This window comes from Microchirus variegatus (genome assembly GCF_963457635.1).
Source record: "Microchirus variegatus genome assembly, chromosome: 14".
NCBI classification, from domain to species: domain Eukaryota; kingdom Metazoa; phylum Chordata; class Actinopteri; order Pleuronectiformes; family Soleidae; genus Microchirus; species Microchirus variegatus.
Window position 1 is genome coordinate 18061423 of NC_139815.1, and position 27812 is coordinate 18089234.

Here is a 27812-nt window from a genome sequence, read left to right on the forward strand (position 1 = left end):
TGTGAGTGGAGGAGCTGCTGCAGCGGGGATGATGAAAGCAACACTGCTTCCCTCATCCAGACAGAGCATCCATCCTCTCACTTTACTTTCCTGAATTGTGCATGTATTATTCAAGTTACTGAAGGAAACAACAAATAGGAAAAAAATCACATCATGGCACTGCAGTGCCTCTCTCATTACCCATGGCAGCGAAACAGATTCATACATATATTTTCACACTGATGATGGGATTTCAAAAACTGCATATCCAAAAGCTGTGAGTACATTTCAGTGCTTCAATCCAGACTCGGTAATCCACCGCTGCCATCGGCAACCAACTGTGTGTTTCGTGATGAAACAATGATGAGAGATGGGGCAAGACCGGGGGAAAAAAAAAATCTGCAGTTAATCTGGATTAAATCATAGCGTTCATCATCCTGGATATAAATCAGAACATACCAGTTCATACCAAACCTTCCAGTGACTGTCTGTCTGTATGTCTCTCATATAAATAGGCTCACAGCATTTTTAAAATGTTGTGCACAAATACTGCAATTAAAAAAAGGTTCTGTCTCAATATTATTATTCAATTGCTTGAGTTAAGTTGACGATGCTTGACGTTAAAGAAACCTCTTGGATGAGAGGTGAAAGTCATCAACTCAAGCAACTACAGAAGATAACAGAACATTCACAGAGTTTACATGTTCTCCCTATGTGCACATGGGTTCACTTTTTTTGGACTGTGTCTTTCTCCCACAGTTAAAAAAAACACATGCAGAAAAGGTTAAGTGGATTCTTTGACTATAGGAGAGTGAATGGTTGCCCTATGATGGACTGGTGACCATCATATGGCAACCATTGCTGACACAGGGTGGCTCCAGTCCTATAAGACCCTCATGGGGTAAAGTGGTAGAAAATGAATGAATGAAATGGAATCTGTATCAGACAATGTTCAGTTTCAAACAGTTCTGTCATTTAAACCTCAAAAAGACCTGCATTATAATGAAAAACACTTTTTACTCAAACTCCTTTGCTTCCTATGGTATAGTGTGTTGAAAATAGTATGCATGTATACACAGTTGACATATAATGAATATAATAATTATTATTTTGTATATTTATTTTTATTTTTATTGTTGTTGTTTTTTTATTTTAATTTCTTCTTTCGTTGTTGTTATGATTCACATGTTTGAAATAAACTAAACTGAACTGAGCTGAACTGAAAGTGTTAGAAAAGGCTTTAACATTTACTTTTGGCAAGGACTTTGCTTTATGGAGGCAGCCATCTTGTACCACGATGTTTCTAGAGTGTATATTTCGTGTTTTGAAGCGGAAGCGTAGTTCACAAACGAAGAAGACTGATGTCCTTTCTAGTATGGAGGAGTCTGCTGTCTCACCATTAGATGATTCTTTCACACTGGACCTTTAACTGGGGCTTGTTGAGAGAGAGATGTCTCCATCTTCCTATTTGCTGTTGTGAAGCAGTTTTACATTGTTTCTTCAACCATCTGTGACATTTAAATAAAGACAGTTCGTCAAATTGTGCCACAAAGCCCAGCCATCACTCCTTCTCCCAGTGTGATCATACAAAGTATCTCACATTTGGACTGAAGGTTTGACACAAAGACTTAATCAAAGTTTGTTTAATATTAAAACTGACTGACTAATCTAAGCCGGAAAAACCTGTTTTTCTTATATTGAATGCTGTATCTCATTGTGCACTTCTGTTAAGTCATGACCGTAATGAATGTGACAGCTGCAGACTTTTAAAAAAGTTATATAGCTTATATAGTGTAACTGTCATCCTGTCAACTGTGTTTCTGGCCTTTGAGTATAAAAATCAAGACAGGTCTGGATGTGTGACACACCACCGCAGCAGTGCTGTGCCGTGCGGATCAAAATGGCGTCACAGCATTTGAGCGAGGGAGATGATGAGATTATCTGGGTGTGTGGAAAGACAAGCGGCCTGCAGGGGCAGAATGGGATGGAACTGAACTGCATCCTCTGACCTAATAACACTTCATTTCTGACTAGGATCACTTACAGGACTTAATTAGACTTTTAAGCACTTTAGTATAACGCAAAAACAGAATTAATTGAAGCAAAGACACAAAAAGCATCTTCTCTAAAAAACATTTTCTTCTTTGCTGTTGTGCTGACAATTAGTGATGTGTGTTGTACATTGTGTTTCAGGTTCAGCATGCAGCACATTGCACATGAAGGAAGATAAATCAACTCAGCTGCTGAGGCCTCAAACCTGAAACAGACCCTCTTACGACGAGAAAACCTGCGGCTCCCTCTGGACACCTGGGACTCCGAGAGCAACTTAGAGCTCCTAGTGAGGATTATGTCATTATAGCTGACGACTTGGGCTTCTCCAGTGTTCAACAGCTACCAGGCAAAACCAGTACCTGCTCTCCAGACACTCGGCAGGAACCATGGATCACAACAATGTGAACCAGCAGGTGACAGAGGGCGGCGAGTACACCTACACCCAGGATGGAGGAGGTCACGACAGCTACCCTTACCAAACGGACTACCCTCCACAGGATGAGGATGCTGCCAGTGATGCCACTGAGGGGGCAGATGACAACGACCAGATGTATGAGGGGGAGTACCAGGGCATCCCCCACCCCGACGAGATCAAGGAGGCACGGCGGGCAGCCCGGATGGAGGCCAGGAGGAAAGCCCGTCAGGCTGCCCAGCAGGTTGACGAGGAGGACAACCTGCCAGAGCAGTACGAGGCCATCATGGAGGACTGCGGCCACGGGCGCTTCCAATGGATGCTGTTCTTCGTGCTCGGCCTGGCACTAATGGCCGATGGAGTGGATGGTTTTGTGGTGGGCTTCGTTCTGCCCAGTGCTGAGAAAGACATGTGCATATCCAACGCTGACAAAGGATTGCTGGGTAAGTGAGGGCATAGACAGGGAAGGTGAGAGAAACGGTGAGGTCTCTAATGTGAGTTAAAGGTCTCTGTTGAGTGTATGTCTAGTTATCAATTCCAAAATGGCATAACAATTAATGTAAAGGAATTTAGTGCTTGTAAAAATCATTACACAGAGGAGAGAAGTGTTGCAGAGGCTGATGAGAAAGTCATTAGTATGGTCCTAAACCACAGAACTGGGGAAATGAAAATTGACCTGACCTGATTATGGAGCTGGAAGAAAATGGCGACCCATTACACCGTTGTTGATATATTTGAGTCTGGACCAAAGGTGAACTTACTGATAGACCACCGTCATGCATCCAGCACAGCTGAAAACAGATTCCCCACACACATTTCCCCCAGACCGATAAACAACCTTTCGAAAACCTAGACTAGATAATTGCAATCATCTGTCAAAGACTTCCAATCTTTACCCAGGGAAGAGGAACTCATCAGTGAAATGATCTGCCATTGTTCTTGGCAGAAACACAGCCTGCATGTGTTTGGCTCTTGATGGGAAATGGTTGCAGACCACTGATTCGAGCAGAAATATTCTCCAGCCACTGGGATAAATTAGGGAAAACAAGGCTTGGATCATATTGCAAATGCATAAAAAAAAAAAAAAAAAAGAATAAAACCATTGTGTCCTAAAAGAGAATGTGTCGAATGAGAGCCATCAGATTAGCATCGCTGAGCATTAGCACTGGTGCTACATAATGTCTCAAAGGCAATTTGAGAGGTGCCACAACTCACGATATGTGTGTTTAATTACATTCGACACTAATCGAGAAAAAGAATATTGTGCATTCATTGGAGTATTTCCTTGTGATTGTAAGTTTCACCTGCTTCAAAACATGGACCATAATAGTAAACAGGCAAAAGAGAAAGGAAATTATATGAAACACAGACACAGCTTAATTGCAAATTTGGAATAAATCGGATTCTCACTTCCCGTGTAGACATCTAAACTGCAAATGAAATCCTCTCACCTTATATCCCTCTCCTTGTGTGTAGCCAGGCGATGTGGTAGACTGCACATTGCTCATTTCATCTTAACAACAGGCACCTGAGTCGAAGCTTTGCAAGAGACTGATGATGATGAAACAGGTGGTGATAGCGTTCAGTGTGTGCTCCCAGGCTAATATGGTGCATGATGCAGAAGTGGAGGAGCCTGGCGGCCTGCGGTGCCCGGTGCAGAGCTGTCAGACACTTCTTCAGGCCTCTGACAAGCTGACAGTATCTGTTTGTGCAGAGTGAAGTGGGGAGCACAGATCATTGGCTGAGAATATGGAGTAGATATGGAGAATGACACTGCTTGATTCATGCCCATGCTCATGCTCACCAAGAACACAGGAGCTGAGATGTGTTCAATCTGCTTGGACAGCGGATAGACTTTTGTCAAACAGAGGGGAGTGGGTTTCTGCTCTTACCTTTAAAGCGGTCGTGTTTACTCGATAAGAATAGAACATACAAGAGGCGTATAGAGGGAGACACAGTGAGGAGGAGGATGTTCTCTTCTGTCAGGTTTTTAATCCAAGACTTCATCTGTTTGCTTAGATTTAAAGGTGCATTATGTAATAAATCTAAATCTAACCCTAACCCTGGCCATAAAATCCTCCTAATATGTCACGGAGACTCAGGAATAATGTTCATACAACAAACTGAACTCACCAACAACAACAGTACAGCCAAAATATTTGCACTAAAAAAAACATTTTGCAAACTGCAAATCATGTTTATGTTTTGAAATCATGTTTTGGCATGTGGCGCCACCTACCACCGTCTACCAATCATTGCAGTCAGTAGAGTCTCAGCTGCCGAGCAACCACGGGTTGCCAGTTACAGAAACCTAAAAGACCTCGGTATTTTGAATTTGAATGTTGTAACCGTTTTTGGCCACATTCTTACATATGCCACCTTTAACCTCCTGATGTTGATATCTCAAGGGAATTATGTGAATGCAGCTGATGCATTTCCGGAACAAACTGCCCAAACTGCAGTTAAAAAGGTGATGCATAAAAACTACGAGGAGGTTTTATGACGCTTCCCTCGTGCTATTAAAATATTAATCCAGAATATGTGTGGTGCATAGCATTTCATTTTAGTGTTTTGCACTGTATGCTCCAGCGATCTAGCTCGACGAGCTCATTATGTTTTATGTTATATCCTTTTGTATGACATGTAGAATGCAACACTCTTGTTTGGAAAGGTAACCCTGACTGCCAAAACCTCATCATTACAGAAATGATTTTAAGTACTTTCATGGACAAACGCAGTTTCAGGCTTAGTGTTTTTATGCATCAATGGATGATTTGATACATCTGATAATGCTTAAAAAGCTGGCATCATTGAAATTCACAGATTCATTTATTAATTCATGTACGATTTAATGTTAAATAATCACAGTTTGCAACAGCATACATGTATAGATCAGAGGGAGCAATGTTTACTGCGCATTTGTAATAATATATATATATATATATATATATATATATATATATATATATATTTTAAAGTGATCTAAAGAACAGGTATAGGTAAAGTTTGAATTTAGAATATGAACTTTCATTTAGTAGCTGAAAATTAAGTCTTGTGTCGCCATCTCCTGTGTAGATATATGATAATAGCAGCAACTGATAGGGATATGAAAAAGATAACTTTACACCGTTATCTCACCGGTTTGTCTTTCCATTCTGCTGTGTTATTAAAAAAAAAAAAAAATTAAATATTGAATATTAGGAGAAGTGCTCAATCACTTTCAGTCAGAATACATTTACATGTTTTTATATGCTCACAGTAATAGAATGTGTTAATTACAAACATGGATTTGTTTCAACAAAAGCTATATTGTTTTTATGTCTGTGACCATTTGCATTTGGATTGGGATGACGTGACTGAAAGTTGTTTTAGATATTAGTAAACTGTCAGTGAGTCGAACCAAAATGTCTTGAATAAACCAGGCGTAATAGACCTTTTTCACAGCAGATATTTGGCGATTTTACCAGGAACATTATTCTGAGAACTGTTTTTTTCAGGAGGTTAAATGTTACTTCATGTGTGTGCGTGTATGTTTGTGTGTAACGCAAAAAATGGGGAGGGGGACAAAATAGATTTTTCCCTCAAGGACACTCAAACAGCCTGAAGCTTGTTGCTGCAGGGGAACATCCTTGACCTCCACCTCATACTTGAGGCCCTCTGAAGGATTTCTGACCACAAGGTCACCTGTCAATTCCTTCTTGTACACATCAAGGACATACACGTTGCCTTAAGCAACAACTTGACCAATATACGCTAAGTGACATTATCAGCCTTGACTATTCGTTTCCAATGAGCAGCCACTTGTTGAATGAGCTGAGGACACTTCAGCTTGCCGTGAGGACAGGCCAATAATCCATTGGGAGGGTGCAAACGGCGTCTTCACGTGCCGTTAAGGCGCTTAATCCCACTGTAATTAGGGATGTGTGTAGTAAAAACACAGGGGAAGCAGAAGGTGTGCGCCTAAAGGTTTAAACAACATGATGGAGAGGATGCTTGAGGTTGTAGGTTGCAGTTGTGACACCAATAAAGGGGAGGGGAAAGCATATTACTCTCCCCAGAGACATAAAAAAGGAAGTACACACTCTTTATTATCTCCTTGGTGCAGTAATGGGCAGCACTGTTGGTCATTTTTATGGGCTTGCCTCTCGCCTTTCAACAATGACAAACAGCAGAATACATCTGCAGGTAAAATAAAGAAGACAATTTGTTTTGCAGTAATAAAAGGCTGACAGAGAAAAGCAAACAGAGAAACAATGTTGTTGGGATGATGGAGAACCATTCTAATTATTCAGAGATGTGTATCTGAGCATGCAATGTTGAATTACACTACAAGTATGATGGGCTCTGCGATTCTGTGTTCATGAAAAGGTAAAGGGAGCCCCCTTGTGGGCATGAGGAGTTCTGACCTTGATTTTTGCCTTCTCTCTAATATTATAATGTCATTGGTGTTTTATATGCATCTGTTGTCCTACACTGTTTGCTTCACTAAGATCTACCGTGTGAGGAAAACATAGAACTGGATTATAAATCTAATCTCTCTTGCAGGTCTGCTGGTGTATGTGGCCATGATGGTGGGGGCCCTGATTTGGGGGGGTCTGTGTGACAAGATGGGCAGGAGGAAGTGTCTGATCTACGTCCTGACCATCGACCTGGTCTTCTCCTTCCTGTCCTGCTTCGCCCAGAGCTACGGCTTCTTCCTCTTCTTCAGGATCTGCTCAGGCTTTGGGTGAGACACACACATACATGCATTTAAATGTGTGTTCACGTTTCCAGACCTCGCTCAAACCACGGATTTTTACATAGGCTGACCTTTTCCCATTAATACTCTAATCCTTTTAGTTGAAATAAATACGTCTGCTGTATATTATTGAGTCAAAAAAAAATATTTGTATTCGATATTCGTTCCTGAAATGAAATCATGACATTTAAATAAAATGAGTAATAGAGGCAGAGAAACACACCGGTCTTGCATTTTAATCAAGGGGCTTTATTTGTCATGTAAGGAACACAAGGGACGATATATGGCACCCAGGTCTTGGTCTCCAACATTTCCAAGTATCTAATAAAAACCTACAAACAATCAAGAAATAAATAAAACCAGGAAATCGATCAATGCAATATTATAAAATGAAGTGTGCATTTTTTAAAAGTGGAACTGTTCCCTAAAGAAGATGTTTTTCAGTTATGTGGTCCTTGCTCAGACACTGTGCAGCCTCCTACCTAACAAGAGAGGGTGTTGCAGACTGCTCTGTCTCTGCATCTGCTGGTGTAGATGTAGTCTTCTGAAAGGGGGCAGGTAAACTGCATCCAGTAGTCGCCTACTATGCAGCAGCACACACCTGTGGAAGGAGCTGAGGAAGTCACAGTTGAGCACCGCCTTCTTCAACCTTCTTCCTCAGTGACGACGAGCCATTTTTATGATGTTCTGTGCGTTATCCTGCCAGGTGAGGGTGTTGGAGAGGTGCACCCTGAGGTATTTAAAGCTACTCTCCATCTCCACAGCAGCTGCCACCGTCTATATAGAGAGACAGACGGATAATTCAGGTCTTCTGGACGTCCACACACCTCCACTGTTCTTCCTACACCACAATCCCAGTCTGTCTACCTCCTGCCATGTGCGCTGACTCAATCCTGTTGGTTATTAGTTCCACTGTTGCAGTAACGTCTGCAAACCTTCACCATAAGGTTGCTGTCTCATAGTGGGCAGGAGGAGCAGGCTGAGGATGCAGCCCTGATGGGGAGCCAGTGTTAAGAGTAATAAATGAGAATGTGAGGTTTTCAATTCTGACAGACTGGGGTCAGTTAGTTAAGAAGTCCAAAACGGAATATCAGAGTGTTTTGGGATGATGCTTGTTTTAAAAGCAGAACTAAAACCCAGTCAGAGCAGCCTCCCTCCTCTCCAGATGTTCTTCCTGATCATTACCAGCCTCTCAAAGCACTTCATTATTAAATATTGGGTGAATAATTTAATCGTATGGCTTTTCCTGTAAAAACCACCACACATTCACGTGCACTGCTACGCTTGTTCACACAAACCCATTTAAGACACATTAACTGTAGCAGAACTCGACTTATTTACCTTATCAGAGCATTTCTTTATGACACTAATTAAAACAAGAGAACAATTTGAGTTTTATTGCTGAGTTGGAATTCCTGCTGTCGCCAGCACCTTAGGGTGATGCATTTTTTATTTTTTTTTTGCTGCACACACTTTGCTTTTACAACTTTCAAAGTTGTTTCTTTTGATAGTGATTGCAGCATGACCCTTCCCAGACCTGCAATATCGATGTTTGAGCTCTTTCCCGAGCCAGAACAATCAAAAAAAAAAAAAAAAAAACTCTACGGTCATCAAAAAAAAAGAAATGTTCACTTGTCATTGATTAAAAATGAGGCCAGTGTCAGTAATATTTGCTGGCTTCACAGAACACAAAAAGCCAGCACAATTCACATCTCCATTTTTATCTCTTCTATATATATATATTGATATTAAAATCTGAATAAATACAACCATTAAACCACCAATCTTATTTTGACAATTTCTGAATTATTATGAACCATGTCCTCAACTTACCAAATTACCTGATAAACATGTCCGAAAAATACATCCATAAAATACTCTCCACATTAAGAGTATCTTGGGGGCGAAAGAGCTCAAATTCCAGAGATCAAAGTAAATGTTCTCAGAATGTTTTATTATGTGTTATTTTTGAAGTCTCCAACATCCTGTGGTTTCCTCCTACAGAATCGGTGGCTCCATCCCAATAGTGTACACCTACTTCACTGAGTTCCTGCAGATGGACAAACGTGGAGAACATCTGAGCTGGCTCTGCATGTTCTGGATGTTAGGCGGCCTGTACGCCTCCTTCACTGCCTGGGGAATCATCCCTCACTACGGTAAAACTCACAGTATACTGACGCACGATTCACAAAGGTTTAAATATACCATAAAGTCAGACAACAGAGATAATGTTTATGTGACTTTTAATTAAAATTCGAATGAAATGTCGGACTAATTTCTTCAGCCTGCAGAAACAACAGAATGTGGCTACATTATTTTTATTTATTTTTTTGTGCTTGCTAATGCCCCGAATCTAATCTCCACAGTTTCTTACGTTGTATGAATAATTCATCATAAAGCAATTAAGCATCTTGGCATTTTCAACAAAAACAATTTTTCTTGCCATCAACTTTTGATCAAGTGAAATCTTTCAAATGCAAATGTCACACGCAAAAGTCTACAAACTGGTGCAAATGCAGCTCTTCACTGATTCTGTCATTTTGGCTCGCGCTTCAGTGAAGTCTTAACTTTAACTCGTCGAATGGTTTTCTAGGTTGGGGCTTTGCTATCGGTTCAGAGTTCCAGATGCACAGCTGGAGACTGTTTATCTTTGTGTGTCTCTTCCCTGCGCTGGCTGCACTCATCGGAGTCATCTTCATGCCAGAGAGCCCACGTTTCCTCCTGGAGGTGAGATAACTAGAACTAGAGGCTGGCTGATACAAGGTTTTTCTATGGCTCATGCCAAAATCGATCTTAGAAATCCGAAAGCTGCACCAATTATCGGCTAATGCCTGACTTTTTAAAAAAATGTATTTGGGAGATACGTATGGAATTAGATTTGTGTCAGTATTTTCAAGCAACACTTTTCACAAAGCGAGATTACGATCTGTAATTTGTGTCTACAATGCAGTAGAAAAGCACATGGAGAGCGCAGACCTCCTCCAAGGCAGCTCAGCCCCATCCCCCCTTTGGACTTTGAAAATCTACTCTTAGAATTGATATTTTGGCAACATAACCTCCTTGGCGGAGGTAAAAAAAATACACCCTGCCATGGGCCAGACAGCGAGAGTTGTAACCAGTGATAGCGTCTACTGATCACCCAAAAATTGAATTACTTCCTGGTCCAATTGCGGATATTTCCTAATAATTTCATCCAAATCCGTCTGTGACTTTTCGAGTTATGTTGCTAACTAACAGAGAGACAGGCGAAAACATAACCTCCTTGGCGGAGGTAATAATGTATGAACTAAAAACTCACTTACTAAATACATAAACTAGGTCTTCCAAAAAAAAAGCCAGTGTACAGTCTTAAACATCGAGCTGTGATTGGTTAAAAAAAAAAACGATGAGTCATCAGACACCACAGCAACATCCCACTGCCGTGCAAAGGTAACGAAGGACTGTTAAGATATCACCCGAACACCACCCGCCCCTGTTTCCCGTCCAGGACAATGTCAGACCTTTAACCACATGTGGTATTGTGTTTGTATGTTACTGCTGCAACATGCTCATATCACACAAACCCCCAACTTATCACACATTGGCCAATTCTGATAAGAGGCAGACCTCATGGGAATATTGTCCTTATCTGGTTTATGTGGGAAATTGTCAAAAGTATAACTACATAATAAAGTAAGATAAATCACTCAGGGCTGATCTGTTCCCCACAGTGTAAACACACTCTTTTTGGCGTGTTTTTCATGCTTCAGATCCAGGCCTTGATCCAGAATTTACCAAAATCCTGAATCTGCATCACCACTAAAAAACAAAAAATGTCTTCCTTAACCGACACCATCAGAACATTTGAAACCATTCCTAAGTTTTTGAGTTATGCTGTGTACACAAAGACAGACTGACTGAAAACTCTGTGTATGGGGACATTTTTCAGTCACAGGAACGTTTGTGTGTGTGTGACTTTTCTTTCTTTTCATTTGTTATAGAGCGCACGACATGATGAGGCCTGGATGATCCTGAGACGAGTTCATGACACCAACTGGAAGGCCAAGGGGGAGCCAGAGAGAGTTTTCACTGTAAGACTTAAAGGGGACATATTTTGCAAAATCAACTTTGTAATCATTTAAATCCTTATATTTGGGACTCTGGAGGTCCTATCAGTGAACAAAGTGTGAAAAAAGATGACTCACTCATGTTTTTGTGGTCATCCTCAGTCTGAGTACAGGAGATAAAACATGCGATGTTGACTTCCACACTCACTGGGACGTCACAATCAGCTAAATTCCTGGAATTGTTGTCTCGCAGAGCTCTGCTTTGTCCATAAAAAAACAAGAGAGTGCTGGCGAGTGCAACAGTATCCGAAAAACCAGAAGTCTTCGAAGTCTGTGAAAAGTTCTATTCTTGGCTCCACCGTGCAGCACAGAGTTCTACACAAACTTCCAGCCTCAGAGGATTTATCTGTCCAGTGAATACACATTATATATGACGGCAATGTGCCTGCTTGAGCCTGCAAATGATCACTTTTCCAAATGCTAAATGCTGGTAGCTCCCAGTAGCCTCTGTGGCTGATGTCATGAGTAAAAACATTTTCTGGACTACAGGAGTTAATGAAGAGGAAAGGGTTATACGCATGTTACCATCTTTGTCTCTTTTTGAAGGCGACCAACATTAAGACCCCACAGACACAGGAGGATGAGTTCATAGAGATCCAGAGCGACACCGGCACTGCCTTCCAGCGATGGACCGTCAGACACATGACTATGATGCAACAGGTTCGCCAAATCACACTAGAACAGAATATGCCAACACCCCCGTTCGTTTTCGTGCAGGAATAACATCTGCCTCTCTTGTCGTCCTTTCAGGTGATGGCTAACATCATGTCATTATCAGCGCCTGAGCTCAGACTGCAAGGTCTCTTCCTGGTTATTGTCTGGTTCTGCTTGGCTTTCAGGTACAAAAATATGTTTTTTTTTAACCAGATTAAAAATGGACACAGTCTTCAGGTTTCCTTGATTTACAACATCAGTAAACATCTCTGTGATCAGTTGATGTTAACAATTCTTTAATAAAGCATGATTTGTGTGCTTGACAGCTACAGTAACCTATTGTTGAGTAGGAGCCTGGTTGTTGGTGATGCCTCTGAACGAGTTGGGACATCACTCTTATGGGACATCACGTTCATTTAATCCACAATCAAATGTAGAGCTTAAAACCATTTAGCATAAACCTACAGGTTTTCTTCTAGCTTGTTGCTGAAATTGCAATCACACAAATAGAAATGGTGAACAGATTGAGTCAGTATATACATTTAAACGTCTAGGATTCTTAAGTGATGTCGTTTTTTATGACATACTAAAAAAGAAAAGCTGAAGTTAATTTTAGGTTTTTGCCAAAGACACAAATCTTGATTTTCTTTTAGTCTGAAACAGAAACTGGTGAAACCACCACTGTGTTCTCTACCCTAAGAAAAGGTTAGAATCTTCGCTGTGGCGAAGATTTTGGAGTCATGGTCGTTAATTTACATGTTTTTGACTTTTACTTTACTTACTGCTATCTTGGTCAGGTTTAGTCTGGGACTGACTTGGTTATGTAAATAAAATAAATGTACAAATCAGAGCTAACATTTCCTCAGTTACTCCATTCCTATTTTGTTGCTGTGTTGCTATGTTTCATGTTGCACAAGGGACAATATTTGGGAGCTGGTAGTCTTATATGGTTATGTTAAGTCTTATATGTCACTTCCTGGTAAACAATCCATGTGCAGAACAGAGGAAGTGTGACAGATAAACACAAATGCAACAGTTCATGGGCATTCATACATAGCTTAGCATAGATAGCTGTTCATAGACAATGGCTAACTCACTAGCTGTGGAAAAATGTGGTTGTAGACACGTTTAAAGTCAATAATAATGGGAGAGGTATCCAAAAACAGTGGCCAAAAACTGTAGTCAAGAGGCAGAAACATGGACTAAATGCATAATAAGTTTCACTCTACTATTGCAGTTGAGTGGAGATAATGAGACATGGGTGGAACGCATTGGGGCAGGTGCAGGTAATCAAGGGGGCGGGAAACGCAGGAGGGCAGGAAGTGAAGACACCTGAAGCAAGATGACATATGAATTTCAAAATAAAACAGGAAATTACAAAAATGTGCTCGTATAACAAAAATAAAAGACTGTAAATATTAGATGGCATTTATAATAGAATGTTTATCTACACAGAAAGCCCCACTCTATTGGCTGTGACACCAGCCCTACACAGCTGATGGGTTTTGAGGTTTTGTTTTGCTGTATGCAGGTTCATTTTTTTCGTGTCTCCTAAATAAGCCTCCCTGTTGTTTCTGTGTGCATTAGCTATCACGGGCTGGGAGTGTGGTTCCCTGATATGATCAAGTACATGCAGTATGAGGAATACGAATCAAAGGTGCGAGTGTTCCACCGGGAACGCGTGGAACGCTTCCACTTCAACTTCTCTCTTGTCAACCAAATACACCGGGAGGGAGAGTACATCCATGACAAGTAGGTTCCCTCAACACCGGCTCTCTGCGGCATCCAAATATTTCAGGTCACACTTCAAAATACGTCTCCCTGCTGCTTTGATGTCGTCTCTTTCCGCTTTCACTCAGGTTTGCAAACATTGAGATCAAGTCTGTGAAGTTTGAGGATTCTCTGTTTGAGAACTGCTACTTTGAGGACATCAAGTCGACCAACACCTTCTTTGAGAACTGCACCTTGAAAAACACCGTCTTCTACAACACAGGTATAGAGGCTCACTCATGTGATTTACATTATTGTGAAAGTGTTGATGAGGATATGAATCCTCCTCTTCTCCTACCTCCAGATCTCTGGCACGAAAAGTTCAAAGAATGTCGAATGGAGAACACCACCTTCCTCCACCCAAAGAAGGGCTGCCACCTGAACTTCCAGGAGGAAAATGACATTGTCATCTACATCGTCAGCTTCCTGGGCAGTTTGGCTGTGTTGCCTGGCAACATCATCTCAGCATTATTCATGGACAAGATAGGAAGGATCAGAATTATAGGTAAAAAGTGCCAAAAGCAGCATGAGTACAGTAATGTAAAGATAGAGGATTTTGCTATAACAGTTTTATTTCTTTCTTTCTTTCCTTCTGTCCGAACTACAGGTGGTTCGATGCTGGCATCGTCTGCCTGCACTTTCCTGCTGCTGTTAAGTTTCAGTCAAGGAGCTGTAATATGTTGGCAGTGCGTCTTCTACGGTGTCAGTGTGGCAGCCTGGAATGGACTACAGGTCATTTCCGTGGAACTCTATCCATCCTCTAAGAGGTACGGTTCAACTGTTTCTGTTCCAGCACCACCATCATTTGACTTCTTTTTCCCTTCATCTGTATCAAAATTCTTTCTTTTTTATTTACTTTTTTGAGTTATGCTGATGACAGTCACACATAGGCTAAATGCTGCCAAAAGCACATCCTATCCTGGTGGATCACAAACCTATGTTTTCACAATTTACATTAAAAGGCAGGGTTGGAGATCCTTTGTTGGAGATAACTTTTTTGGTAGACGAAATACAAATACTCTCAAAAGATCACAAAGACATGAAGTTAATCTACCTGTCCAGTAGAAACAGAGCCATGGTGGTATCACTTTGCAGGCCTTTCTGGGCTTTTAGTGGCTTTGTCACCACTGTTTAAATGCAGCTCAGATGTTCACTCGGGGGTGTGAAGAGAATTAAGCAATACAGTAAAACAAATGCTCCCACTCTACCTTTAACTATTTACAGTAACCATACAGTTGCCGTAAAGACTGGTAAAATAGAAGATTTTTTTTGGGTTGGTGTTTCTGCCAGTGATGGACATTTCTTGCAAGGTCCTTTGGTTGGTAAATGTGTTACATAAAAGTTATTTGCTGTGGGCTGCAAAAGTGACAAAAGTGCACAGTTCTCAGAGGACCTGCACAAGTTAGTTACCGTAATAGTGGATGTTATGTAATAGTCGTAACAGTCATGGCTTGCATTGTAAGCAGCAGTGTCTAATGTGTGTTTCCCATGGAGTGTATTAAATGAAGCTGTGGCTGCAGTGTCTCTGGTTTAACAGCACCCTGTTAAGCAGTGCTGCCATGCATAAGTAAATTCTCCTCCTAACTCTTACTTTACACATGAAACTACATGCAACTAAGCATTCCTTCCTTCTGATTTTTTCAGGGGCACGGCATTCGGTATCCTGAATGGAGTCTGTAAGTTTGCAGCCATTATTGCCAGCTTCATCTTTGCGGCCTTCATCGGCATCACTAAGATCGTCCCCATCTTCCTGGCCTTCGTTGCTCTCGTCTGCGGTGGTCTGGTTGCTCTCAAACTGCCCGAAACCCGGGAGAAGATCCTGTCGTGAAAAGCCAAAGACCTGCAGCCTCCAGGCCTCAAACACAGGGGAAAAAAAGCATTTTGTTGTTATCAGCGTAAACTGGAATGGGATGCCAAGAAAACAAAAGGCCGTCCTGTACTTGCTGTGTTCATCAGTCTCTCGTGGTTATTTATCTATAAAATGTTGAAAACCTGTTTGGTTGCCTACATGGACCTGTTGTTGCTTTCTGTTCCTTCAGTGAGCTCCACAGGCTGTAACAGCTTTTCTGACAGAAACTAATGTTTGTTGTTTCCTTTTATTTCCTATTTACTGCCCCCACACACACACACACACACAAGGTAGCAAACTTAGTTTGGTTTGAGACTTGTTTATATAAAATTAAATACAGGGTGAAATTGTGTCTGTGCGTGAAAGGTGATGTAGTTCATGTTACCATGTTGTGCTTTGATTTCATCCCCTGCTGGACAAAAAAAAAAGGAGAATGTGAGTTATAACTGGAAGTGGATTTGAAGCCTCACAGCCTCGGCTCAACAATATCACTGCTGGTGTTGTTGAGAGAATTTCACCTCTTTCATTCATTCTCTCTGTCTTTATATATTCTGCACTATCCTGTGGTGTCTATAGTCTTCTAAAAATACATGTTATTGCTCAGTTTGTTCTCTCTAGACAAAAACCTGGATTGACCGTCTTGTTTTATGTAGGAGATGTTTTTTTTTTTATAGGATCAAGTCATTTCTTCAACCTGATCCAAATCCAATCTGAAGAGCCAACTTGATTTTTCCTCCTGTTATTCGTCTTATTCTCGACTCTGAGACATTGTGTCATGTCCTTAAGTTTAGCGCTGTGTTCTGTAGATGGTGATAACGTAGAATCTGTCTTTTCTGTCACATCTTGCCATGACAACGTGTAACTGAACTGTTTGTTTATTGATTTTTTTTGTCTTTATTTTCTAAAAAAAAAAAGAGAGAATGTTACAAAACTGTGAGATTTCATGTTTTGATATTACGCTCTTATTTTATGGTTCTGATGTTTTACTGAACCGGCTGCATTTCTGACAACACGTGTCAACGTTTCTAAGAAGCATGTTGTGGTTTTTTTTTTGTTTTGTCTGGTTTTTTTTGGCAAATCTGAGCCACGTGTACGTGTGTGTGATTGTGTTTCTGTGAATTCAATGAAGCACAACAGTCTGATTACCGATACTATATGTGTTGTTGTACATAACGTAGACCTGTGTATATTAGCTGTAATATAGTAACTCCATCATCACTTGAATAAAGTTGCTTGTGATCTTGTTTTTTTTCCTGGTTAATGCAGAATATTACAAATCAGAGCATTTAGGCAATCTGATGAAGTTTTTTTTTGTTTCATTTTCATATAAACAGACCTGAGCAAAAAGTATACTAAAGCAAAGCAAGCGCAGATCACAAGGAATTACTAGAAAGCTGGGCCGTTTGACATGAAAGTACAAAGACAAACCAGCACGGACAGGAAACACAGCTTAAATACACACGAGGTGGAGGGAGACAACGAGACACAGGTGAATCTAATGAGGGCGGGGCAGACAATCAAGACAGAAGGGGAAAACAGGAAGTGAAGCAATCTGCAACAAGAGGAGAGCTAAGTTTCACAATAAAACAGGATACAAGAAACATGATTTACAAACATCATAAACATATAAACATCATTTAAATCCTTTCTGGAGGACCTATCAGTTGGCAAAGTGTGAAAAAAGTTGACTCACTCATGTTTTTGTGGTCCTCCTCAGTACAGGTACAGGAGATACAACATGTATTGTTGACTTCCGCACTCATTGGGATGAATGAGTGACTCGATGCGCTAAATTCCTGGAATTGTTGTCTGCGAAAAGTTCTATTCTTGGCTCCACAGTGCAGCACAGAGTTCTACACAAACCTCCAGCCTCAGAGGATTTATCTGTCCAGTGGATACATGTGACGGCAAATGTGCCTGCTAGAGCCTGCAAATGATCACTTTTCCTAGCTGCTGTTAGCTCCCAGTAGCCTCTGTGGCTGATGTAATTCCCTGTCCCTTAAGTTTCGTTGGTAACGCTTTCTTTTACAGTCCCCTAATTACCTGGTATTTAGCTGGTAAATTCATGGTAACACTAAAGTGTTGCTAGGTAATTACCAAGGGTAATAAGATAAGTAAATACAGTGAAACCGTTGCCAAAATACTGGGTAATGCACGGTAATGTACTCGGTAAGTAAAGTAAAACTGTACTGTAAAAGAAAGCCAAGCTTGTTTCCATGTAATTACACACATTTTTAGGGTTAGGTTTGTTAGATTACCCCTTGGGTAAATAGCTAGTAATTAGGGGACTGTAGGTACCTGCTTATTACCAGTTTATAACCCAATAATACACTTACATTTACCATAGTTTTGCCATAGTTTAGCTGTACATACCTTCTTATTAACAGCAGTAATAACACGCTATAATTAACTATATAGTTACCAGGTAAATGCCCAGTATTTTGGCAACAGTTTCACTGTATTTACTTTCTTATTACCATTGGTAATTACCTAGTAACACTTTGGTGTTACCATGAATTTACCAGGTAAATACCTGGTAATTAGGGGACTGTAAAAGAAAGCGTTACCGTTTCGTTTTACTTTTTTTTAAGGTGGACCTAAAGAGATACTACTAAACAGAGCATTCTGAACAGGGCTGTTTTGGCAGGGTAATTGAACTGCTGTGGTGCTTCATTAGAGATGTTCTTAAGGACACAAGGGAACTTGTTTAACTTAATAGGGTATATGTCCACTTTAAGGGTAATCCCGAGATGTATCAAATGTTCACTTGGCAAATTTTTATGAACACAGATAAAGTAAAAATCAGTCTATTCATCATCTATTTTGAGACTGCTAAACAAGTATGGCAACACTGTTATTTGGATTAAAAAAAAAATATATTGCATTTTGTAAAGCCTATGACGTATAAACACACACCCCAGGATGTCCATATAAGGATTTGTGTATTTATTTATTTATTCCCACGCCTGTTTATCAAGAGTGAGCTTGTGGCACGGATCGCTACGTGAGCACTAAGGGTTAAACAGGTCAAGCCAAATGCTAAGACACAGTTAGACACAGATTTAACATCCATGTGAGATTGCAATATTTCAAACTGAATGAAACAATTCTCTCATATCCCAGAGCTTTAATAAAGCACTTCAGGAACAGATAGAGATAATAAAAGGGAAATACAAACCTTGAGATTTTTATGATTTATTTTGCAGTGCAAACATAATGGCTAATAAAATGTGACTGTATAAAGAAAAAAGTCCAAATAACTGTATAATTTATTATCTATGCTGTGTAATTGACCTCACCTTGTACTTCAGCAGTGAGGGGGAGCAGAACGTTACTGTTCCCATGTCAGTGGCAGCTGTGTGTTGGGGGATATGAAGGCCTTGTAAAAACATGGTAGGATACAAGAGTGAGCAAGTGCTGGGAGCAGGAGTGTGTGTTTACTCTGGCAGAGGTGTGAAGAATCTGTCCACTGGATTTATCACACACTGGCAGACTGGAGGTCAAGCGAGCATGAGAGTCATCATGTTTTCTCTGGAATCAATATTTTTAAAAAATCGTCTTGTTAATTACAGAGGGAGGTTTGGCTGACCAGCGCTGCTCACATTAATGACAGATAATGCTTTTAACATTCAAGAAAGAGAAATTAAATAACATATCCAGTAATCGACGCTTCGTTTCTTGCTCAACAGTTACATTTATTTTTATTTTATCTTTCTCTGTAATTGTGTGTTACATCACTTACGTCTCACAATTAGATGACATTTAACTGTCCACCTCTGGCTAACCCCTCCAGCACCAGCTATGTTTCACACCTAGGGTGTAAAATGTATTACCCTCACCTGCCATCTCACCCACTGACACACACACACACACACACACACACACACACACACACACACACACACACACACACACACACACACACACACACACACACACACACACACACACACACACACACACACACACACACACGTTTGCGCTTCATTCATAGTAAGGACCCTCGATATACCCTAGATATAGTGCATTCCCTTACTCCTTACCCTAACCTTAACCATCACAAATAAGTCCCTAAACTTAACTTAAACTAAATTCTAACCCTAACCCTAAAACCAGGTCATGTGAGGAGAAGCCAGAATGTCCTCAATCTGTATGGTTTATATCATGTTTGGTCCTCACAAAGCCACAAATACATACAAAGAACACTCAGCTTTAAAACTACCATCACACAAATAGTCTATTTCACATAAAAAATGGTATATGATGACTAGGTGCTTGCTAACATGCATATAAGTTGCATACTGGCCCTTTATTAGTAATCATTAAGCACATATTAACACCTTATTCTACCTCTATTATGACATGAATTAAGATTTTTCCTGCATAAGGTGTTAATACGTGCTTAATATTTAATAATATTTACTAAAGGGCTAGTACGCTACTTATATGCATGTTGGTAAGCACCTAGTTAATGGTGATCTTAATGGTAATCTTAAGTGTTACCCCAAGGTTTTATTTTTATCATATAGCCATACAGTGACTCTACACTTTTAACGCAAATACAATCTCCGTCCTTATCATAAATAATTTAATAATGCTGACATGAACACAAGAAGTACACAGCAAAGGCAGAAAGTGAGATTTTCTTTTTTTGCTTGCACCAGGAGAAGAGATGTACGACTGAAAGTAAGGCTCTAGCTATACTAAGGTTTTCTGCATTCACTTCCTGGTTTATCAGCCACTTTTTTTTTTACTTTTACTAGTAGTGGTATGAACATAGATTACTTTTGATATGAAATGCTTATCTGGTGGCAGAATACGACAGTTTCAAATGAAAACATATTTGTATTATAGATAGAATTAAAAAGTAAAGTCATGACCGATGAATGTGCGAAAAATGAGGGGCCCGTTGTTAAGGTTTTTACAAAAAGGACAAGCCAAAGTACACAAGTAACTTACTTACAACCAAGGACCAGGGCTGAATCCAGATAAAAAAAAATACTAAATGTGTTTAGTAGTTTGTCTGAAGCAAATTATTTTGGTATATGATTCCTGTTTATACTATTTGAGTGGAAATGCTGGTTTTTACTCGTCAAAGAATTAGGGGTGTTTTTTTAATTATTATTATTATTATTTCATTGTCAGAACTCAAGGGCCCCTGAGCAAGCATTTAATCTTCCTTAAAAAAATATTTTACAGGGAAACTCCTACGATTTTAGTCAGGAAAGTTATTTGAGAGGAGAAATACAATTGCATAAAGTCTTTGTGGTTCCAGATGCACTTATAAGACGAAGTGTTAGACCTTTTTTATTTGTAAGTATCCAAGTAGTATCAGTAAAATGTTCATTTTCTATATATATATTTTTTTTTTCTTGATGCATTAAAACTTTATGTGATCAACTGTTTCAGTTCTTTCCCCCTTTTTCCCAAATGAATTGTATCACTATTTACTGTATTTACTGACCCAATTTCCACACGGGAATCATTTAAACTGTGTCTAAATCTGATTTTATTCCAAGCAGAGAGAGATTACCAGAGGTCGTGGTGGGGTTGATTGTAGACATGGGAGCCCCAGACAGGTGGCAGGCAGCCCAGCCTCGGAGCTTGCTGTGGGTGGGCATCGGCCCAGAGGTGCCAACCTCACAGCCAGGCTCCCACAGCCTCACCTTGGTCAGGGTGAGTGGCGAGGTCGCACAGTGGGTTCAGCCCCAGTTCAGGCTGCCCTCTGCCTGACACAGCACATTAGTAATGTCTTTTATCCTCTGTTTCATTAAGTAAAATTGTTATACACACTTTAACACCTCTCACTATTTTTTCATTATCTAACACCCGAGCCAGCATTTTACTTTGTTTTCACATTGCTGCAAGCCACCTCTCCATCAGGGAGGGAAACATCTTGACACTGAGGCCCAGCTTTGATGAAATTGAGCTGATAAACATACACATTTATGCCCTGTAATGTCAAGGTTTATGATTTATGACAGGTTTGATTTTAATAATGTGTAATAACCAACAGCGACTCAAGAAACGAGCATGGATTTGCACTCACTCATTCATTCAGTCATTTTTAAAGGACACTTTTGCAAAAAGAACGACCAAAGGCACGTGATTTAGTCATCAGAGGTGATTTCTATGACATACCGAAAAATCTTTTGCACGAGATCTGAAGTTGCAGCCAAAATGTGAGGAAAACAGAGCAGAGTCAGGAGAGAGAGAAGGTCAGCAGTGTCTAGTGTTTACCAGCATTTCAGGTTCTCACAGCTGAGGTGTGAAGTGACACCTCGAGACTCATCAGTTCTCATCAGCGTGAAACCATCACACCTCTGCTTTGACTGGATAATACGAGTCATTATGCTTCATTAAGCCTCTGTGTATTTACTTCAACATTTTAGGGACATAATCTGTAGAGGTGTTCGATCCACAGCATTGGAGAACAGCAGCAGCAGCAGCAGCAGCAGCAGCAGTGCATACGCTTCACTTCCTCGGGTTGCGATAAAGAAAATGAGGGGGGTCAGAGATGACAGCTCACGCATGAGTTGCTGGTGGCTATAAAACGATCATGTCGGTGAGAAATGGCGGGAAATAAAACGGAGAAGATGAAGAGACGGGCGGAAGATGCGGCTGTCAGGTTCAAGGTTGGAGCGAAGTGAGGACACGACAGTAAATGGTCTGTACTTACTCTATAGTGCTTTTCTCATCTTGTTGACAACTCAAAAGCACTTTAAAGTTTGTGCCATTCACACACACACACATTCTTACAGCACATCTGCAGTATATGTACCACTTTTTAAATCACACATCACTCAATCCCCAGCATAATTTAAGGTTAAGTGACACTTAAGAAGAATTAAGAAGGTAAGGATTGAAGCCCCTGAATTTCTGGCTGGAAGACGAAACACTCCACCCCAATCATGTCTGCTCTATTACAGTAAATATCACGCATCTCCCAATTTTAAAGCTATACAGGAAGTATTTGTTCTTTTTAACTCAGTTATGAAAACTCATCAACACACATCAATTAAAGTCACTGGATCGGATATCAGACTGATAAAAATGTAAAATCCCATACAATCCAATATCCAAAATCCTATCCCAATATATTGGGAGAACAATATTTGTGACACAAATTGTTGCTGTTGTTGCTGCTTTATAGTTCATAAATTGTCTAAAATGACTGGATCAGTGGGCCAATGGCGGCCCGCAGAAACATTTCTGGCGGCCCACAATTAATTTATAGTTGATAGTTTTAATCCAGGAGCTACTAAGCTTGTTAAATGTTTATTGGACATTACTGGATACAGACCAATAACTGTAAACAAAAATACCGGGTATTTACCTGGTTTCTATATAGTGTATTTTAGTGTTTTATTGGGTTATAAGCTGGTAATAAGCAGGTAGCTACAGCCCCCAATTACTAGCTATTTAACCAGTAAATATATGGTAACAGAAATGTGTTTCTTGGTATAAACCTGTAATTAGAATTTAAGAACAATGGCCAAAATACTGGGTAATTACCCAGTAAACTATAATGCGTTATTATATTAACGCTTATATTACTTAACGCTAAACTGTAGAACTGCAATCTGGTCATTAAAATGATTACAAATGGGATTTTTTTCTGTTTTTTTTCTTTGGCGGCCCTCAGTCCAATGTTGGGTTCCTAAATTTGCCCTCAGGTATCAAAACTTTGAGAACCCCTGGTTTAGATGATGTCTCTCTTCATAGACTGCTTAAAAAAGTAATGTTCTATGGTCTAATGGTCATTCTGTTGATTTGATTGTAATCAAAGACCCATGTGTCTACCTATTTTACTATCTATTTCTTAGCTTAATGATAAAAGAGGGGCTGAGACTATATCAGTAGAATGTACAATAAATATAATCATAATTCAAAATGACCATGTTAACCTGGCCGTCATTCACGCATGTACTGTATACAACACTGCATATACACTGTGAAACGTGACTTGTGCTGTAATGTGTTTGTGGCTGGTTATTTAGATTAGTCAAACTTTACGAAGACTGTCTCTTTTATGTCGGCGCTGGCTGATGCAGACTTTATTTCCTGTAGCAGTGCATTGTATGTTATAACCTTCATCTGGATGAGTAGCAGATAAATATTGCAAATATGACATTTTCTCCCTGAAATGCTTTATGTAATTTAATTATTAAGTACCGTAAAGTTGTATCTACATTATTTGTGTACATTTAACCACACATGATTATTGTGTATGTGTATGTGTATGCATATAAACCAGATTTATGTTTATTGCCAAAATCCTAGTGAAGTTCTGGATTACTAATTGAGTGAAGTATATGGTTATCTTGACATGAACATGAATTTTATAGTGATGTAAAATTACATCAAATTCCATGTTATAGTATTTAGTTTGCAAATCGATATGAAAAAAAAACAGTGAATGCGGGATTATTCAATCCCCTCAACATGTGCAAAAAGCATCCGAAGAACCCCCAAAGAAGCTAAATTGTTTATTGTTTTGAACAGGAGTCGAAATTCACACTTCTCGTTGTGTATAGCTGAACTTTCCCAGACATAGAGGAGCAGGGAGAGAGGCAGAGGGAGCCTGAGGGTGGGTGTGTGTGTGTGTTGATAGGGGCAGTGGCCTCTGCCTTGGACACTGATGGTTTGTGAGAATCTGTGGAGGTGTCACTTAACACCTCTGTGGCCAGGCCTGGACTTATAAACCAGTTCGGAGGAGCTGAGCAGCACACACAGCCTTCCAATAGCACCAGTCAGACCACTGAGTTCCTTCCACACAACATGGATACCTCCTCAGTGCCTCTGCTCAACTACAGCCTGCAGTACCAGTGGTGCTCGGACTCGGACCTCTCCAGCATCTCCTCTTCAGAAACCCTCTCCCCCGTCCACTCTATGGACTCCAGCCTGTCTCCATCCTACCAGCAGCCTCCTCAGTCCACTCCAAAGACAGCTAAAACTGGATATTCTCAGAGCGACAGTTCCTCGCCCTACTCCCTGTCTGGACGTGGCCGGAGGTCAGGCCGAGCCACCCGTATCCGCAGCAAACAGAGGGAGAGCGCCAGCGAGAAGGAGAAGCTGAGGATGAGGGATCTGACCAAGGCCCTGCATCACCTCAGGTCCTATCTACCTCCCTCTGTAGCCCCCGCCGGACAGACCCTGACAAAGATCGAGACGCTCCGCCTCACCATAAGCTACATCTCCTACTTGTCGGCTCAGCTGGGCCTCAGCGAGGAGGCGTTGTTTCAGCGAAGGGAACAAGGAGACCCCTCGGCCAGTGGCACCTCTTCACCTGACATCCTCAGCTACTTCCAGCACAGCTCCATGGAAGGCCAGGAAGCTCAGCTCCAGAGCCAGAACCTGAGCCAAAGTCTGTATCCGATCCAGTGTCACAGTCCGGACACCATGCTGCATTCTGGGAGCTGTAGTTTTGGAGCCGATCAGTATAATAAGCAGTACAGTGGAGCTCCTCAGGGAGACATCAGCATGGCTCCCATCAACACAACACAGTCCTCCTGTCAGGTATGTCAACCATAACCTGTTATTATATATAATAATTCATTTACAACAATGACACGTGGTGCATCTTTGTACAAACTGCTCATTTTAATCCTAATTTATTTTTATTTATTTATTTTTTACAGATGTATGGCAATGACTTCTGCATCCCGTTGGCTCCAAGAGAGTATTGGGGTTAAAAACACTTCAACACTGAATGATCATCATCCAACAACAGACACAAACTACTTCACTGTTTTTACTGTCTCACTGTGAATCAAGTAATTTATTTGAGCTATAAAGTCTACGTTTTATTTATTTGTGTCCCTTGTAAATATTGATATGTCTGACAACTATTTTTATATTTCTTTATACTACTATTTATAATAAACTATTCAAAAATGTCCTTGTGTTCTTGTTGTCACTATGTCCTGTTATGGCAGCTCAATTTTCTCTCCATCATGCAGGGCAGATATTCATTATGGTCTGCACGTTGTTATTCACAGTGCAACCCGCACAAGCACAAGAATGTCTGTGTTTATTCATAATATATGCACAATAAAGCACAAAGATACACATTTGAAACAAACAGCAGGTCTTCCTGTTTGAGTCTTGTTAAATCCTGTTGCAGTTGCCATGGTAACTTAATGTGAGATGAAGTGAAAACTGTTTGTGTTGTGTTATGACATGCAGGGTAACATTATATGGAGCTTAATTCACTATCAATACATCAACGGCTCAGTATATTGATATAATGTTAATGCACCGTGCAAACACACACACTTTTTATGAAAATGTTTGTTGTTTTCGGTCCATTAAGCGCCGTTTCTTCAATTTGCACTCAAGAGCAACACTTAATCTTTAATGATGTGACATTTTATTGTGACAGTTACTGAAATTGACTGATCATTTGCATTTATTCATTTCTTGACCTGATCTTGTACTTCCAGCTCAACACCTGAATGCATAACTGCATCTCACAGAAGCTGCCAGATGAAAGTTATAACATTTTATACTTTACTTAATTATATTATTGTGGTATAGCCATTTTAGTATAATACCTTCACATGATTACGCATCAAAATGATTGTTTTAAATGCCCTATTTAGTCATTAAAACATACCCTTTTGGGTCAGTCAAGTTTTAAACGACTAAACGTCTCGTCATGTTAGTCAAGTTTTATTTAAACGGCAACTCGAGGTATCTTTGTCAAGTTTTAGACAAAACGTTTTAGTCTTTATTGAATACAAAAAAAACTTAAAAATGATTTCTGAGATTATTTATAATTATCATTTCAATCAACTAGTGTTTCACACAAGTCAAATATCGATTAAATGTCAAAATTCCCTTTAGAAAATGCACTTGTTGAATTCTTAAAGTGTCTGGTTTGCTGATTTAAGAGACACGTTTGACACCAGTGATCAACTTGTTCTAGTTTTGTGTTGCAGCAACAGCACGTACCGGAAATAAAGCTGCTTCGGAATATATTCAGAACGCGTAACGGTTGGATATCTGTCTCCTCATTTTGTTGACAATAAGAAAGACGGATTTTATATGACTTTTTATTTCATGCATAACAATTTAGTCTTGTGGTTTTTTTTCGCCAACAATAATTCATGTTTTAGTCGAGTCTTCGTCAAAATGAACACCGATCACCATATTGAAAAGTTGTATCCTCCTTTATGTCCCACACACATTTTCACATCATTGTTCTTATTACCAAGCGATTACTTAGTGATTACAACAGACATACGATGGAAATACGATAATAGTACTACCCAATTACAAAATTATTACCATGCTATTATTTTAATTTAATTTTAATTGGTGTTTGGTCACAAAGGGACACATTATGTATTCCTAAAGTCAAGTGTGTGAATATTACTGTAATTATACTGAAAGAAGGCTCAAGTAACATTACTAAATAAATCAGAGACAGAGGCTTAAGCCTTTCCCGACACCCTCGTTTTGCCATTACAACAATTTCCTGTCAAGGTTGGCAGCATTTGAGTCAAGCAGACCAGAGATCAGCCTCTGCCACAGGATATCTAGTTTATTTAGTGTATCTGTGTTGTAGTGTTAATGTGGCTCAGCAAACACACGCGGAGTTCCATGGCACCGCTAAGTCTAGACCAAAGATGAATGATCCTCTCTGCTCTTTTCCCCCTTGCTCTCACCTAAGGCCCTAATTACCCCCTAAAGCCAACGGAGAGGGCTTTAATATTCATAGAGAAGTGTGGATCTGCATATCAGGCTGGAGAATTAGGCCCGAGTGTTTAGTTTGCCACATACATGCAGTTCATTTGATATGCAAGCAGCAAGCCTTAGACAAAGCCTAATATACTCACTTAGGTCTTTCATCACAGCAAAGCTAATAAACTCCCCAGGCTAAGAGGGTTCAGGATGAAAGGGTTCACACTGCGGTGCTGATTATTCACTCATTACATGTGAGTAAACACTGTCAGAGCTAATGTGGATTAAGAGAAGGAAAATCCTCTCGATCATCAGCCTGGGAAGGGAAAAAATATAGTTGACAGCTGGGGAAATCAATGATGCACAAATAATTACAGGATAACAGTTCATAATTTGATACAGAAGAAGAATTAGTAAAACACTTGCCTCTAATAAGGCAAATAAAATCATAAATGCAATAAATATTTAGCCGGAACAATTAATAAAAGAAAAGATCAAATCCATACAAGCTCTGAAATTCAGCCACACTTTAAAATGTTAGAAAGCGAGGAGCTGAAATGAAAG

At 40.1% G+C, this 27812-nt stretch overlaps 1 protein-coding gene across 1 annotated transcript; it reads left to right on the plus strand.

Annotated features, from left to right (window-relative positions):
- Nucleotides 1–2417: 2417 nt before the first annotated feature.
- sv2ba (synaptic vesicle glycoprotein 2Ba) lies at nucleotides 2418–15539 on the plus strand (the record flags this gene model as incomplete). The annotated part of the gene is made up of 12 exons (XM_083900572.1): nucleotides 2418–2886; nucleotides 6989–7169; nucleotides 9186–9337; nucleotides 9775–9908; nucleotides 11162–11251; nucleotides 11834–11947; nucleotides 12038–12126; nucleotides 13529–13693; nucleotides 13801–13934; nucleotides 14016–14216; nucleotides 14319–14478; nucleotides 15356–15539. 12 exons carry the CDS (start codon nucleotides 2418–2420, stop codon nucleotides 15537–15539), a joined length of 2073 nt encoding a protein of 690 aa, XP_083756698.1.
- Between the last annotated feature and the right edge of the window lie 12273 nt (nucleotides 15540–27812).